This window comes from Myotis nattereri, assembly GCF_964212035.1.
Source record: "Myotis nattereri genome assembly, chromosome: 1".
Taxonomy (NCBI): Eukaryota; Metazoa; Chordata; class Mammalia; order Chiroptera; family Vespertilionidae; genus Myotis; species Myotis nattereri.
In genome coordinates this window covers 127,621,854-127,639,143 of record NC_138075.1, presented here as the reverse complement: position 1 = coordinate 127,639,143, position 17,290 = coordinate 127,621,854, and the positions used below count along the sequence as shown (strand labels likewise).

Sequence of the window (17,290 nt, the reverse complement as noted above, 5' to 3'; positions counted from 1 at the left end):
ACCATTGTTTTCGGTTTCTGCATATGAAGATTGTGATACACAATTGGTAATCTCAGGATTTTTCCATATATGCAAAATCTATACAGCACTTATTTTTCTTATATTTCAATAGTTTTTCTTTAGCAAATAAATGTAGACATTTGATTTTCTATTTATCATGGGTTAGCTTTGTTTCTGAATATTTTACCGTCTTTCCCAGGCTACAAAAAGGATAGAAAAATACTGATGTATTCCTGACTACCTGCTGTTGAGGTTAACCAAAGGTTTATATACCATTCCTTTCAATGTTAGATTTCTTTTTAAAAAGTTTATCGTTGTCATGGTTCGTGCATTTGGATATTAAAGTATAATTTTACACTTAGCATAATGTGAATGGATATTTCTCAAAATTGTTTGAGCATTATTATCACCAGGTATTTAAACTAGTTTCATTAAATACTGCCTAAAACTGCAAAGGAATTTTAGAATTAGAGCTAAGAAATATTCCTTGAGCAAGTCTTAGGCCTTTATACTATGTACTCATAAATCTATGAGTTTGGTGTTGTCACCCCTATAGTACACCAAAGGAAGTAGGTTTAGACTGATTAAGTAATATTAACATCCCCAAGATCACCCAGTAAACTATACCTATATTTAATTAACATCTTCAGGCATACTTTCTTAAAAAAAATCAATTTCTACTATGAGTTTAGACAAACTTCTAAGCCTTGGATTCATCTCTAAGGCAAATGGGGCTCCACTGGATTTCTTCTGTGACGTATCTTGGCATTTTGAAACTTTTTTGCCTTTCTAGTACTTTATAGTTCTTGGAGTAAAAAATCAAGTAGTCACTATAAATAATCCTGTTCACTGTTATTCTCTTTTTGAGGGGCCTTATTGCATAGTGATTAAGAGCATGGACTCTGGGGCCTGAATTGCCTGTATTTGAGTCCTGGCTTCAACCTTTACTAGCTATGTAAACCAGCCTCTCTGTGCCTCAGCCTCCTCATCTGTGAATAGGAATAATGAATGTATTTCCATACTTCAAAGGGTGTTGTGAGGATTAAAGGATTAATACACAGTGTGTGAAAGAATTAAGCATTATCACAGAGTAAGCACCACATGTATTAGCTGTAATTATTCTGTACCTTAAGTACAGTATATAAACCTGTACTGATGTTTAAATTACAGGTTTATACAGTGACCCTTGAGCAACACAGGTTTGAACTTGGGGGTCCCATGTTCAAGGATCAACTGTATAAAGCTGTACTTTAACATCTTTTGTGATCACTACAAGTATTTTGATCAAAACTGTTCTAGTGCTCTTAGTCCTTAAATTCATTTATTCGGCATTTATTATGCCAGACTCACATATAAAACAATAAAAATTTGGCAGTATATACTATTACATGGATGGTGCGATTTTAAAATGCTGACTAAGAATATATTCAGAATAATGTTTACAGGCATGTTTTGAACACCCCCTCCCCTCTTGGATCACAAGCTACACTATTAAGATGAAGTCTTTAAGTGTCAGCATATACAAATGTGTATATTTGATTGCATGATTTATGAGAATGAATTATAACTAATTTTTAGAGCTATAAATAAAATATGAAGCCTCTGGGTTTCAGTAATGGACCTATTATAATTATGACCAGATATTCAACCAATGATTTGCAATCCTCATTGGTTCTTTCCAGAGACTTTATACTCACTTGGAATTTAGGAAACAGTAGTCAGATGGGAGGTGGACAAAATGAAATGACTTACAGTGACTCTAATGCTGCCCCTCATATAAGTCTGTAGAATGTATTTCATCCAAAGCTTAGAGCAGCAGCCAAGCTAGAAAAAATGGGTTCAGTGATCCCTTAAAACCCCTTGTATCTTTCTTACTTCCTTTGCCTCAGGTTTCTTACTGTGCTCAGACCACTCCCCATGGGCATACATATTAATAAAATTTACTGCTGAATAATTTAGAATAGACACTTCTCTAAAATCGTGACCCAACATTTCCTTAAAGACCAATCAGAAATGACCAGGCCCTTAGCCCTATCCCTTAACCACATCAGTTTCTTCCCCTCATCCCTCCTCTTGTGCCAGTTTAACTGAAATGTGAAGTCACTGTGCAGTTTTTTCCCCCATGTAAATGGACGGGCAAATCTGCCCTTCTAACACAGTGATGGTGAACCTTTTGAGCTTAGCGTGTCAGCATTTTGAAAAACCCTAACTTAACTCTGGTGCCGTGTCACATATAGAAATTTTTTGATATTTGCAACCATAGTAAAACAGAGATTTATATTTTTGATATTTATTTTATATATTTAAATGCCATTTAACAAAGAAAAATCAACCAAAAAAATGAGTTCGCATGTCACCTCTGACACGCGTGTCATAGGTTCGCCATCACTGCCCTAACACATACCCTTCTGGAGAAATGAGAGGGCTGGCTTCGTGGGTCCTCTCAGCCTTGCTTCCTCTGAGCACTCAGTTTATTTCCTCTCCCACTGACTCAAGTCTTGTAACCCTAATTAGTCTGGTGGACCCAATACTTACTGTTGATCTGTTTATCTTGCAGCGCGGTGACAATGTGTGTCATTGTTAGTGTAACTGATCTGCAAATTGTTTTAGAGACTCTACTTAAACTAGTTTTAAGTGAAATCTCTGCTTTTGCTGCCCTAATCTACAAAATGTCAGCATACCAAAGTGCTTATTAATGTTAATTAAAATGTTATTAAATACAGATGTAACTGCAAAAGCATATCCTATTGGTGGACTTTAGAAAAGTTGAATGACTCACAGAACACACGTATATACTTTTGGTATTTAATTGTTTTAAGTGGTGTCACATCTTTTGAGGTAAGATCAGGGCTGAATTTTCCTATAACCATCAGTTTATAATAATAGCTAAGTTTATTCTTTCAATTTTAAGTATTCCTATGACCCAGGATATGATCTATCTTGGTGAGTGTCCCATATATTCTTGAAAAGCATGTATTCTATTGTTGGATTGAGTATCAATTGAATCCACTTGATGGATAGGTGCTATTCATGTCTTCTCTATCCTTGCTGATTTTCTGTAAGCTAATTGTTACTGTGAAAGGAATGCTTAAGTCCCAGCTATAATTGTGCATTGGTTTGTCTCTCCTTTCAGTTGCTTCTCCTTTGTACAGGCATACCTCATATTATTGCACTTAAATAGTGCATGCTCATTAACGTCAAGGCAAGACCCTCCACCAGTAAAAGGGTTACAACTTGAAGGCTCGGACAATAGTTAGCATTTTTTTTTTTTTTTTTAGCAATAAAGTATTTTTAAAGTAAGGTATGCTGGTTTTTGTTTTTTTAGACATAATGCTATTACATAATAGGTCACGGTTTAATGAAAACATAACTTTTATGTACATTAGGAAACCAGAAATATCATGTGACTTGCTTTGTTGCAGTGGTCTGGAACTAACCTGCAATAGCTCCAAGGTATGCCTGCATATTTGTTGTTAAGTACATACACATTTAAAATTGTATCTTGGTGAACTGCACCTTTTATAGTCACTCCACCTGTCTATTGAGTAGTGTTTACATGGTATATCTTTCATCCTTTTACTTTTAACCAACCTATATCATGTGAAGTGAGTTGCTTATAGACAGCATATACTTGGGTTATTTTTTATTTTTTCCTATCTTTTCATTGGTGTGTTTAGACCAGGCGTGGGCAAACTACGGCCCGCGGGCCGGATCCGGCCCGTTTGAAATGAATAAAACTATTCAAAAAAAAGACCGTACCCTTTTATGTAATGATGTTTACTTTGAATTTATATTAGTTCACACAAACACTCCATCCATGCTTTTGTTGCGGCCCTCCGGTCCAGTTTAAGAACCCATTGTGGCCCTCAAGTAAAAAAGTTTGCCCACCCCTGGTTTAGACCATTTTAATTATTTATCTGTTTGGATTTAGTCCTCCCACATCTTATGTTTTTCCCCCCTCTATTTTTTGTTCCTGTTTCTTCTTATTGCCTTCCTTTAGGTTATATGAGCATTTTGACTTATTAAAATTTTGACTATTACTTCTTTGTATATATAGGTTTTTTTCAGTGGTGGCTCTAGAATGAATTCTTAAGTATCTAAGAGTGAGCTTTTTCTTTTTTTAAGAACTATGCTTTCACCTGTTGCCAGCTTCTCATATAAATACTGTAAATGCTCTTGTTTAGGTAGCTCAGCTTCTGGAGTTGCAGGAATTTCAAAATCAGAGGAGCTCTGTGAATCTGCATTGGTGCTAAGAGTTAGCAACTTTCTTTCTTGAGGTATGCTTACAGTGGTTGGTTCTCCAGCACTAGAAACTACATTTACATCTTCAGAGTAAGTATTCTTTGGGCAAAGTACATTTTGTTCCATCTGAGAGCCAGGAAGATTCTCTTTGACTCTTGGTCTGTAGCTACCTTTATTCAAGGAAGTACTATCCCCCCTGTTTCTCTCTTGGGAAGATAACAAAACAGTGTCAGACTGGCTGTCCCAGCCTTGACTTCCTTGTTCTGAGATGTGTGTAGACTGAGAGGAATTCTGAGAAGAGATGTGAGTTGACTCGCCATCAGAGTCACTGAAAAGCTTTGGTGACTGAGAACCCCCTGCCTCTGTGGAGGAAGGGAAGTTTTCCAAACCGCAGTCTGTGTCGTCGTCATTTCTTTTAAAGAATACGTCCCACTGTGGTACTTCCACATCAGTCTTTTGCTGGTGTGGAGGGCTCGGATCTCCTTGACCTGAGGCTGGGATTGGTAATTCTTCTTCACTTTCACTGTTGGATTCTTCACAGTCTATAAAGTTTGCCCAAAGAGAGGTTTTCATGCTCTCTGCTTTGATGCATCCTGTGCTTTGTCTCAGGTTTTCAGGCTGGTTTTGTGATACTACAGTCATTGGAAATACCTCAGGGTGATGAGTTTGCTGGTTTGGAACTTTGTGCCTTAAAGGTACCGGCAGAGGATCATCAAAGAGGTCATTTTCCTCCTCCTCCTCCTCCTCCTCTGGGGGGACAAAACAAAAAGGGTTTAGAAGAAACACAGAATGCCAATTTGTAACATTTAGCTATGTTTTCAATTCATGGAATTGCAAATAATTGGGAGTTTACTCTTCCAAGGGCAATTAAAAGGCCCCTTATTCTTGGGATATTCTGAACAATTTACCACTCTTCAGCTTATAAAGTCAGATAGTGAATTGAGAATATAGACCTGTGTTCCCCAAATTAAGGTCACAATACCTATATTAGTGGCTTTCAAACCTGGTTGATCATCATCTGGAGAACTTTGAAAAACACAGCTTCCTATATCTCATTCCAGACCTATTGAATTCTTTAAGGGAGGACCCAATCATTTGATTTTTGCTTTTTTTTTTTTTTTAAGTTCCACAGCTGATTCTAATCATCAGCCAGGTTAGTGAAACACTCACACTAGAAGAGAGGTTTATAAATACTAGATGCTCAAGTTGGCTGATTTAATATAATGACAACAATTCATTATTTTCTAAAGTTTTCCTGCTATAAACATTTTATTGATACCTACTTTGTGCTTGTTATGAGCTGAATGTGTTCTCCCAAAAGTCATAATTTGAAGCTCTAACCCCCAATGTGATGGTATTAGAGGTAGGATGATAATTAAGTTTAGATGAGCTCCTGAGGATGGACCCAAACGATAGGATTAGTATCCTTGTGAAAGAGTCAGACAGATTTCTCAATGCCCATGTACAAAGGAAAGACCTGTGAGCACACAGTGAGAAGGCATCTGTCTACAGGCCAGGAAGAGGCATCTCACCAAGAACTGAATCTGCCAGAACCTTGATCTTGGACAGAACTCTGAGCAGTAAACATCTTGTTATAGCAACCAGAGCTGCCTAGTTCACAAGGCTGTGATATATACTAGGGCAGTGGTCACCAACCAGAGCTCCGAAAGGTTGGCCACCGCTGTACTAGGGGGAACACACAGATTTGATCAACTTTAACCAAAATACTAAATAAACCACATGTACGGTCATGAGAGTATTTTTTTGTTCTAGTGCTGAATCTGGTGTTAACTTATAACTACCTACTACTTAAAAATATAACTATTTTCCTAGTGATAAAGGATATAGCTAAAAACTACAGTTTGCAAAGCCACTAAAAAGATGGGTCACAGAGATTGTCATCCAGCTCTCATTTTACCAATGAGGAGCTAGGCCCAGAGAAGGTATGTGAATATGCATAGGTTAAGAAACAGGTGAGCCAGTGTGGCTCAGTTGGTTGGGCATCATCCCAATCAACAAAAGGTTGCCAGTTGATTCCCAGTCAAGGCTAATACCCAGGTTGCAGGCTCAATCCCTACTAGGGGGCGTGCAGGAGGCAGTTGATTAATGTTCCTCTCTCTTTCTCTCCCTCTCTCCTTAAAAATCTTTTAAAAATAAAATAGATAGGCAGAGAGCCAGGTATCAAACCCAATTCCTAAAGTCCTGTGTTCTGATTAAAAATTGTTTAAACAAGCAACTATTTATCTTATCCTTCTTTTCTTTTTTTAATTAAATCTTTATTGTTCAGATTACATTTGTTCCTCTTTTTCCCCCCCCATAACTCCCCTCCTCCCAGTTCCCGCCCCACCCTCCGCCCTCACACCCCACCCACAGTCCTCATCCATAGGTGCACGATTTTTGTCCAGTCTCTTCCCGCATCTCCCACACCCCTTTCCCCCCCAAGAATAGTCAGTCCATTCCCTTCCTATGTCCCTGATTCTATTATAATCAACAGTTCATTCTGTTCATCAGATTATTTATTCACTTGATTCTTAGATTCACTTGTTGATAGATGCATATTTGTTGTTCATAATTTGTATCTTTACCTTTTTCTTCCTCTTCTTAAAGGATACCTTTCAGCATTTCATATAATCCTGGTTTGGTGGTGATGAACTCCTTTAGCTTTTCCTTATCTGTGAAGCTCTTTATCTGACCTTCTATTCTGAATGATAGCTTTGCTGGATAAAGTAATCTTGGTTGTAGGTTCTTGGTATTCATCACTTTGAATATTTCTTGCCACTCCCTTCTGGCCTGCATAGTTTCTGTTGAGAAATCAGCTGACAGTCGTATGGGTATTCCCTTGTAGGTAACTGAGTTTCTTTCTCTTGCTGTTTTTAAGATTCTCTCTTTATCTTTTGCTCTTGGCATTTTAATTATGATGTGCCTTGGTGTGGTCCTCTTTGGATTCCTTTTCTTTGGGGTTCTCCGCGTTTTTTGGACCTGTAAGTCCATTTCTTTCACCAGGTGAGGGAAGTTTTCTGTTATTATTTCTTCAAATAGGTTTTCAATATCTTGCTCTCTCTCATCTTCTGGCACCCCTATAATTCTGATGTTGGTACGCTTGAAGCTGTCCCAGAGGCTCCTTACACTATCCTCGCATTTTTGGATTCTTTTTTCATTTTGCTTTTCTGGTTGGGTGTTTTTTGCTTCCTCGCATTTCAAATCATTGACTTGATTCTTGCGCTCCTCTGGTCTGCTGTCGGGAGTCTGTATAATATTCGTTATTTCAGTCCGTGTATGCTTAATTTCTAGTTGGTTCCCCAATATAACATCGAGGGTCTCATTAGTTTTCTTGTAGATCTCATTAAGTTTATCGACGGCTTCTAAACAGTTCTTGAGAGACCTTAAAAGTGTGGTTCTGAACTCTATATCTTCCATTGACAATTTTGTCGTGTTTCTTTGTCTCCGCATTTTGTTATGCTTCCTTGGTGCACCCCCTAGTGGTCTTTGTGCGCAGTCTTATAGTTAAATCTTGATTGTTGTAGCTAATACCAGGGAGGGTTTGACGTCCCGGCCAAGTGGCTGTGAGAATCAGCTGTGTCTGCAGTGAGAGAACTTCTGTCCTCTAGGGAGGTGCTAATCTAGCCTTTGCCTGAGGCTATCCAGCAAATGCCTCTGTGCAGGGCTTGGGCGGGGCGGGTCGAACAGGATCAATAGGGTGGGCCGGAGAGAGCAGTTATGGCGGCTCTCAGTCCTGTCCCCAGGGGCTCTGCCTCTCTGAGTCCCAGCACCCGCTGCAAACCTCGGAGAGAAAGCTGCACTCGCTCTGACCGAAGCCAGACAGTCCTGCATCTCCCGTTTGAGTCTGGGTCCCTAAAGACTCGCCTGTATCTGGAGCTCAGAGTCTGCGACTCCCTCCCGATTGAAAACACCAACCGTGCCCTCCGCCGCCAGCCCGATCCGCACACTCCGCACCTCAGAATTTGACTTCAGCACTGCGCCTCCTCTGAGTGTCCGTATGCGTTTCTCTTTCCTCCTAGTTGTAGGACTTCCACTCAGCCAGCGTTCCTGTGGTTCTGGGTGATGTCCGTTCCGTTTTTTAGTTTCACTTTTGAAGTAGTTGTTCAAGGCAGCAAACTCCTGCATTAACCTATGCCGCCATCTTGGTTCTCCTTTATCCTTCTTTTCTAAAGGACTTAAGGTGACTGAGTTGTCTACCTATGGTATATGGAATCATCAGTCTACAAGGCATGGATTTTAAAATTTTTTAAATTTTAATCTTTATTGTTGAGATTATTACCAATGTCCCTCTTCCCCCCCTCTCCTCCCCACCATAGCTCCCCACTACCCGGTTCCCACACCACACCAGGCCCTTGCCACCCTATTGTCTGTGTCCATAAAACTGCATACATGAATATAAGATCTTTGTCTAATCTCTTCCCACACCCCCCCCACACCCCTTTCCCTCTGAGAATTGTCAGTCTGTTCTGTTTCCATGCCCCTGATTCTATTCCATTCACCAGTTTATTCTGTTAATCAGATTTTTTATTCATTTGATATTTAGATTCACTTGTTGATATGTATTTGTTGTCACTTTGTTGTTTATAATTTTTTATCTTTACTTTTTCTTCTTCCTCTTCTTTGAGAACACCCTTCATATAATTTCATATAATACTGGCTTGGTGGTGATGAACTCCTTTAGCTTTTTCTTGTCTGTGAAGCTCTTTATCTGACCTTCAATTCTAAATGATAGCTTTACTGGGTAGAGTATTCTTGGTTGTAGGTTCTTGCTATTCATCACTTTGAATATTCCTTGCCACTCCTTTCTGGTCTGCAAAGTTTCTGTTGAGAAATAAGCTGACAGTTGTATGGGTATTCCCATGTAGGTAAGTAACTATTTTTGTCTTGTTGCTTTTAAGATTCTCTCTTTGTCTTTTGCCCTTGGCATTTTAATTATGATGTGTCTTGGTGTGGTCCTCTTTGGATTCCTCTTGTATGGGGTTCTCTGTGCTTCCTGCATTTGTAAGTCTATTTCTTTCACCAGGTAGGGGAAGTTTTCTGTCATTAATTCTTCAAATAAGTTTTCAATATCTTGCTCTCTCTCTTCTTCTGGCACCCTCATAATTTGAATGTTGGTACGCTTGAAGTTGTCCCAGGGGCTCCTTACACTATCTTCATATTTTTCGATTCTTTTTTCTTGTTGGGTGTTTTTTGTTTCCTCGTATTTCAAATCATTGACTTGATTCTTGGGATCCTCTAGTCTACTGTTGAATCCCTGTATGTTATTCTTTATTTCATTCAGTGTATGCTTAATTTCTGATTGGTCCTTTATCATTTTTTTTGGCATTCTCACTAAGATCCTTGAAGGTCTCACTAAGTTCCTCAGAGGTTTCTAGAAGATTCTTGAGTAACCTTATAACGGTGGTTTTGAACTCTATATCCAGTAGTTTGCTTTCTTCCATTTCTTTCATTTGTGACATGTTTCTCTGTCTCTGAATTTTGGCTGCTTCCCTGTGCTTGTTTCTATCTATTGTGTAGCTGCTAAGTCTCCTTCAGTTGATAGAGTGGCCTTGTGAAGTAGGTGTCCTATAGGTCCCAGTGGCTCAGCTTCCCCAATCACCTGAGGTGGACACTCTTGGTGCACCCCTTTGTGGGCTGTGTGCACAGTGTTGTTGTAGTTGAGACTTGATTGTTGTTGGTGTCAGTGGGAGGAACTGACCTCTAGGCCAACTGGCTGTGGGGACCAGCTGCAACTACAGTGGGAGAGCTGCTGTGCAGGAGACAGCCTTATGGAGCAAGACTTGCTTCAGTGGGGCATTGGTGCTCACTGATTCTGCCCCTTGAGTGTGTCGCTTATAGATGTGAAGAGTTGTAATCTGGTGTGGTCTCACACTGACCACCGGGTACATTGGCTCTTGGGTCTCCAGGGAGGTGCAAAGTCAGCATTGCCTGGGGCCACCCAGCAGGAGCTACAGAGAGATCTGCAGATTCCTCCTCTTTGTATCGGGTTTGGAAGTGCCCAGATGAGGCCCAGCTGTGAAGCAGGGCAGGCTGGTGCTGGTGCTGGTGCTGGTCTTGGGCCTTTTATTGATAGCTTTGGGGCTCCCTGACCCAGCTGCAGCTTGACAGATTTTAGGCTGAGAAAGGAAAGGCCATTCATATGCAAAAGCTGCTATGCACAGCTTGGGTGGGGTTGTAAATTGCGTGGTGCGGGGTCTCAGTGAATCTCCAGGGTGGAGCGAACAGAAATGTCTGCCAGTCAGCCCTGCACAGGGGAAGTCCCAGCATGGGAACAATGACGGCTGCGAGCACCTCCGTCTGGAAGAAAGCCACCCCCATGTTCCTGCCCCGATGCCAGACAGTCTAGTTTCTCCCTGTATCTGTCTGGGTCCCCAAGAGCCTCACCTGGCACTGGAGCTCAGAGCAAGCGGGAGCTGTAAATTCAGTTTGTGGTGCCAGCCTTTTAAGAGGAGCAGCTGGGTCTCTAGCAGCCTGTGTGTCACTCAGACCCAATCCACACTGGTTTTTACAGCCCATAGTTCTTACTGCCCTTAGGGACTTCTTTCCTGAGCTCTGGAACCCTGGGCTGGGGGGCTGGTGTTGGGCTGGGATCCCTTGTTCCTCCAGGCAGCCTCCACAGAGGCGATCTCCCTCCCAATTAAAAAAGTGGCACACCTGGGAGCTGGATCAGCCTGTTCCGCGTCTCCACACCTACCAATCTCAATGTGCTTTCTTCTTTACCTCTCTAGTTGTAGTACTTCCACTCAGCCAGCTTTCCCATGGTTCTGGATGATAGTTGTTCTGTATTTTAGTTGTAATTTTGATATGGTTGTGGGAGGCAGCAAGTACAGACATTACCTATGCCGCCAGCTTGGTTCCTCCTTTAATTTTTTGAAAATATTTTTATTGACTTCAGAGAGGGAGAGGGAGATAGAAACATTGATGATGAGAGAGAATCATTGATCTGCTACCTTCTGCACATCCCCTACTGGGAACTGAGCCTGAAACCCAGGCATGTGCCCTGACCTGGAATCAAACTGTAACCTTCTGGTTCATAAGTTGAAGCTCAACCATTGAGCCACACTGGCTGGGCAGCACGGTTTTATTTTAAGCCATGGATTACACGTTTTAGCTTTCTTCCACTACTATGCCAAATCTATCTTTTTGTATCATCGCTAAGTTGTAGTTTCATGGTCTTCAGGATCTCTTTCTATACCAGCATCATGATATGTTTCAACTCTAAAATACTTTAATCTGTGAAAACATTTTCACATTAACTCACCTGTATACATCTGTATTCATTCTGTTAATATAAATTTAAATTTCTCTATATAAAACTGGAAAGACATAACACTGCAAAAATATCACGATAAATATGAAAGTGTTGAAATCCTTAATAGTGTTTACAAATTGATACACCTCAACCCAAATTTAAAAAAGAACAAATGTCAAGTAATTCATAGATTTCATCCACCAGCATGCACTAACGTGTATGTCAATTGGTATAATCGTACTGGAAAACAATTGGCAATATGTATTAAGCACTTAAATTTCTAAAATGTCACCCAATATAATGAGAAAATTGAAATAGACAACATATAGTATTGTTCTATTATCTGTAAAACTGAGAAGTTAGAAATAACTGAAATGTATAATGACAAAGTATACAGCCATTAAACTGGCATTTTTGAATAACAAAAACTTATTTGTGTGTGTGTTTTAGAGGCCTGGTGCATGAAATCGTGCACAGGTGGGGTTCCTTGGCCTGGCTGGCAATTGAAGCCTATTGGGGGGGCTAGCTAGCTGCGGGGAAGGACCCCGGGGGGTTGGCCGACCAGCTGGGGGGAGGGGCTGCAGCAGTGCACTGACCACCAGGGGGCAGCTCCTGCGTTGAGTGTCTGCCCCCTGGTGGTCAGTACACATCATAGTGACTGGTCGACTGGTCATTCAATTGTAACAGTCGCTTAGGCTTTTATATATGTAGGTATGTATGTGTGCAATCATGTATATACAGTGATCCAAGGTGCTTTTCAGCCTGTATACAACTATACAATCTTATATTTGTTAGATCTCTTAAATACTCTCATACTACTTAGTACACAGCTCTTGCCATAAACCCCAAAGTGTCCTTCTTGTCCAGTCCAACAACTAAGAGTCTTACACAACTGGAGAACTTTAGGACACTACTCTTATACTACGATTACTACTATCTGTTCTCACTGGTGCTTACAAAATGTTGCTTTTTAAGCATGTTCAATATCCACCCCTTAGATGGATATTTATATAAATGAATAAGGAAAGAATTACTCTTTCTTCTTTATTTTTTTTTTAATTTATTTTATTTTTTTATTTTATTTTTTTATTTATTTTTTTTTTAATTTATTGCTTAAAGTATTACAAAGGGTATTACATATGTGTCCATTTTATCCCCCCGCCCTAGACAGTCCCCTAGCCTCCCCTATCCCCCAATGTCTTATGTCCACTGGTTATGCTTATATGCATGCATACAAGTCCTTTAGTTGATCTCTTACCCCCCTACCTCCTGCCCCCCAACCCTCCCCGGCGTTCCCGCTGCAGTTTGACAATCTGTTTGAGGCAGCTCTGCCTCTGTATCTATTATTGTTCAAAAGTTTATAATGGTCTCTATTATCCATGAATGAGTGAGATCATGTGGTATTTCTCCTTCATTGACTGGCTTATTTCACTTAGCATAATGCTGTCCAGTTCCATCCATGACGTTGCAAATGGTAAGAGTTCCTTCCTTTTTAGAGCAGCATAGTATTCCATTGTGTAGATGTACCACAGTTTTCTAATCCATTCATCTACTGATGGGCACTTAGGCTGTTTCCAGATCTTAGCTATGGTGAATTGTGCTGCTATGAACATAGGGGTGTATATATCCTTTCTGATTGGTGTTTCTGGTTTCTTGGGATATATTCCTAGGAGTGGGATCACAGGGTCAAATGGGAGTTCCATTTTCAGTTTTTTAAGGAAACTCCATACTGTCTTCCATAGTGGCTGCACCAGTCTGCATTCCCACCAGCAGTGCACAAGTGTTCCTTTTTCTCCACATCCTCTCCAGCACTTGTCATTTGTTGATTTGTTGATGATAGCCAGTCTGACAGGTGTGAGATGGTACCTCATTGTTGTTTTGATTTGCATCTCTTGGATGATTAGTGACTTTGAGCATGTTTTCATATGTCTCTTGGCTTTCTGAATGTCCTCTTTTGAAAGGTGTCTATTTAGGTCCTTTGCCCATTTTTTGATTGGATTGTTTATCTTCCTTTTGTTGAGTTGTATGAGTTCCCTATAAATTTCGGAGATTAGGCCCTTATCAGATATGACATTGGCAAATATGTTTTCCCACACAGTGGGTTTTCTCGTTGTTTTGTTGATGGTTTCTTTTGCTGTGCAGAAGCTTTTTATTTTGATGTAGTCCCATTTGTTCATTTTCTCTTTAGTTTCAAGTGCCCTAGGAGCTGTATCAGTGAAGAAATTGCTTCGGCATATGTCTGAGATTTTGTTGCCTTTGGATTCTTCTAGAATTTTTATGGTTTCCTGTCGTACATTTAAGTCCTTTATCCATTTTGAGTTTATTTTTGTGTATGGTGTAAGTTGGTGGTCTAGTTTCATTTTCTTGCATATATCTGTCCAATTTTCCCAACACCATTTATTGAAGAGACTATCTTGGCTCCATTGTATGTTCTTGCCTCCTTTGTCAAATATTAATTGAGCATATTGGTTCACTCTTTCTTCTTTAGTATAAGATATATTTCCCCCACCTTTCTGCATGTCTGATAATTTTTTATTGGATTGCCATACATCCTGAACTTGACCTTATTAAATTCTGTATATTTTTGGATTTCTAAAAATATTCTTGAGCTTTGTTCTGGCATGTGCTTAAGGGACTTGTAAAGTTTGCACTTTTTGTATATTGCTTTTTATCTTTGTAATTTTCCCCACCACTGAGCTAAGGCCCTCAGTATTCTTACAGTAAAACACCCTGTAAATTATGGTGTTCCACTCTGGCTGTTGGGAATAGGCACTGTTTCCTTTCACTGTTTAGAGTGATTCTTTCCCAGGCCTCAGGGGACGCACTGCATCACAAGTAAGCACTGATCAGTATGCTGAGTTCTCAGGGGGCTCCGCATAGCTGTTGGGAGCAGCAACTCTGTACTGCTTTCTCCTCTGGGAACTCCAGCCACCTTGGCTTCCTCAAATTCCCAGGTATATTTCCTCAAGTCAGGGGTGCTGATGGGCTCTATCTTGGTGTCACCTTTTGCCTGAAAAGCAGTAAGCTAGGGCAATCTTAGGGCTGTTTCACCTTTCTCAGGTGTCACTGTCCTTGATTGCCTGATGTCCAGTTTCTTATATTTTGTGTTGCTTTCAGTTGTTTCAGATGAGAGTTTCAATATAGCCCATTACTTCCTTAACTGGAAATAGAAATCTTTCAAATTTTTTGTGAACTTAATAATTTGTATCTTTTATGTACCTACCAAATGATGCTTGATTTCTGGTTGGGCCACTAGTGTAAGAGTTTTTGAATTATTGTTCACTTCAATTTTATTTGTTTCTTTTTTCTCTAATCTTCACTGGAAAGTGAAAGTAGCTATGAAAGAAGGTAGAAAAGTATAGGGAAAATCCATTTATATAAGCTCTACCAAGCAGTCTGATAAAAAATGATAGCAGTAAATGTTCAAGAATTAATAGCACAGCCTTTCCTTATGGCCTATACAAACCATGGGGCACATTTCCAGAAAGCTGAGAACATTCAATACAGGGATAGTTCTCTTTGGCACTTGTTTTAAACCGTGAAGGAGATGGAACGCCTGGTTTTACAGACTGAAGATGGGAAAGCTAAGCATGTGGTAGACCATGTGGTAAGTTTAAGTGACAGTGAGTCCCAGGCCTACCTCTACCCAATTTAACTCACCAGAGCAGTCTTGTAAGAAACCCACATTTCTGACCCCAGGGTCATCATTCTTACCAGAGTCTAAGTGAGTTGTTCTAGCTCTCTTCAGTTGTCCAAGTGGTTTGTACTTTGGCTCAGTGCTTTTGGAAGATCGGCATAAAGGCTTTAAGCTGAAATGAATGTGAATAATTTATTTTTCCTGCTGGGAAAGCTGCTGGAATGCAAGCATCATTTATAGAGATTATAAAAATGTGACCATGGGGTAAATAATAACTACTTTTAAAAATTGAAAAGCAGCTGTAACCGGTTTGGCTCAGTGGATAGAGCGTTGGCCTGCAGACTGAAGGGTCCCAGGTTCGATTCCGGTCAAGAGCATGTACCTTGGTTGCAGGCATATTCCCAGTAAGGGGTGTGCAGGAGGCAGCTGATTAATGTTTCTCTCTCATCAATGTTTCTAACTCTCCCTCCCCTTTCCTCTCTGTAAAAAATCAATAAAATATATTTTAAAAAATAAAAAATAAAAATAAATAAATAATTGAAAAGCAGCCCTGGCCAGTGAGGCTCACTTGGTGAGACTGTCATCCTATACACCTAAAGGTCATGGGATCAATTCCTGGTCAGGGCACATACCCACATTGCAGGTTTGAGCCCTAGGCGGGGTGTCTACGGGAGGCAACCAATCAATGTTTCTCTCCCTCTCCTGTCTCTAAAATCAGTAAAAACAAAACAAACACTGAAAATATCCAATAATTAAAAATCATTTCAATATAATAAAGTGATAATACAATTTGGTGAGTATCTAATTGTAGGGTTGAGGGAAAGCAAAACTCATCTTTTCTTACACTGCAGAAAAGCAGGTCCCTATTCTAAAAAACTTAATACAGTGACACCTTCTGGCTTTCAGTGCAATATAGCTAGCTGTTTTCCCTTCCCTGCCTACTTACCTCTTGCGAGAATTTCACACATTTAATCACTTCCTTCTAGAGCAGTGGTTCTCACCCTTCTGGCCCTTTAAATACAGTTCCTCATGTTGTGACCCAACCATAAAATTATTTTCGTTGCTACTCCATAACTGTAATGTTGCTACTGTTATGAATCGTAATGTAAATATCTGATATGCAGGATGGTCTTAGGCGACCCCTGTGAAAAGGTTGTTCGACCGCCAAAGGGGTCGCAACCCACAGGTTGAGAACCGCTGTTGCTGAAAGCTAATACTCAGTGAAGATGAAACATAAAAGGGCACAGAAATAAGATTTGAGGGTGTCCTGCCCTTTTTTGAGGGCCTTACACTGTCTGCTTTTATATGCCAATTCCCAGAAGCCTTTAAGGTGATATATAACATACCTACTTAAAGTCATTATGCTCCCACCCAGACACTCATTCACAGCCACAATCACTTTAAGTCCTGCCCCTGTTCTCAGGATGGAAATTATTCTCTGGACCCATCCCATTCAATAACACAAGTTCCATAAGTAGCAACAACTTACATTTCTATAACCTTATCCACAGTTGTGCCCACTGGAATTACATTTGGATATGCATTCACAGGGCAGATATAGCTCAAGAAATCTTTAATCTAGAAGAAGGAAAATAAAATGGGTCAATTATCTTAACAGTGAAAAATCTGGGTGTGAGAGGCAGAAAAATCATGGCTGTGGTTCTCAATGCTTGCAGCATATGGAGCTCACCTGGGGATCTCTTGGGAAAAATAAATTCCCAATGCTCAGGCCTCAGCCCAAAGATCCTTTTAACACTAAGTGTCAGTGGGGCCTGGGATTCTGTATTTTTCAGGTGGTTCTGTTCCACAGTAAGAACTAACAATCACTGATTAATGGGGTTCAAAGATTCTGTATTGCTCTGGCTCGTTGGCACACCAAAGGATCACGGATTTGATTTTCCTTCAAGGGGCGCATGCGGGAAGCAACCAATCAATGTGTCTCTCACATTGATGTTTCTTTCTCTTCCTCCCTCCCTTCCACTATGTCTAAAAAGCGATGGAAAAAATATATTTGGGTGAGGATTAACAAAACAAAGAAATGATTCTATATTTTTCATGACCTTGGTGTCCTCATCTAAGATCAGGCACTCATTAACACATCCCCTTCAAGTTAGATTAGTTGAGTACCTAATATACGTAAGACACAAAGTCTCAGAATT

At 40.2% G+C, this 17,290-nt stretch overlaps 1 protein-coding gene across 1 annotated transcript in view; it reads right to left on the bottom strand.

The window, feature by feature from the left end:
* Positions 1-2,792: 2,792 nt before the first annotated feature.
* The window catches only part of DCLRE1C (DNA cross-link repair 1C), a 55,857-nt gene continuing 41,359 nt past the window's right edge, over positions 2,793-17,290 (bottom strand). The window contains exons 12-14 of the mRNA XM_081096555.1: positions 16,621-16,709; positions 15,209-15,303; positions 2,793-4,991 (exon numbers count right to left, since the gene is read on the bottom strand). Coding sequence (XP_080952681.1) covers positions 4,090-4,991; positions 15,209-15,303; positions 16,621-16,709 — 1,086 coding nt within the window. The 3' untranslated portion in view covers positions 2,793-4,089. The remainder of the gene's footprint in view (positions 4,992-15,208; positions 15,304-16,620; positions 16,710-17,290) is intronic.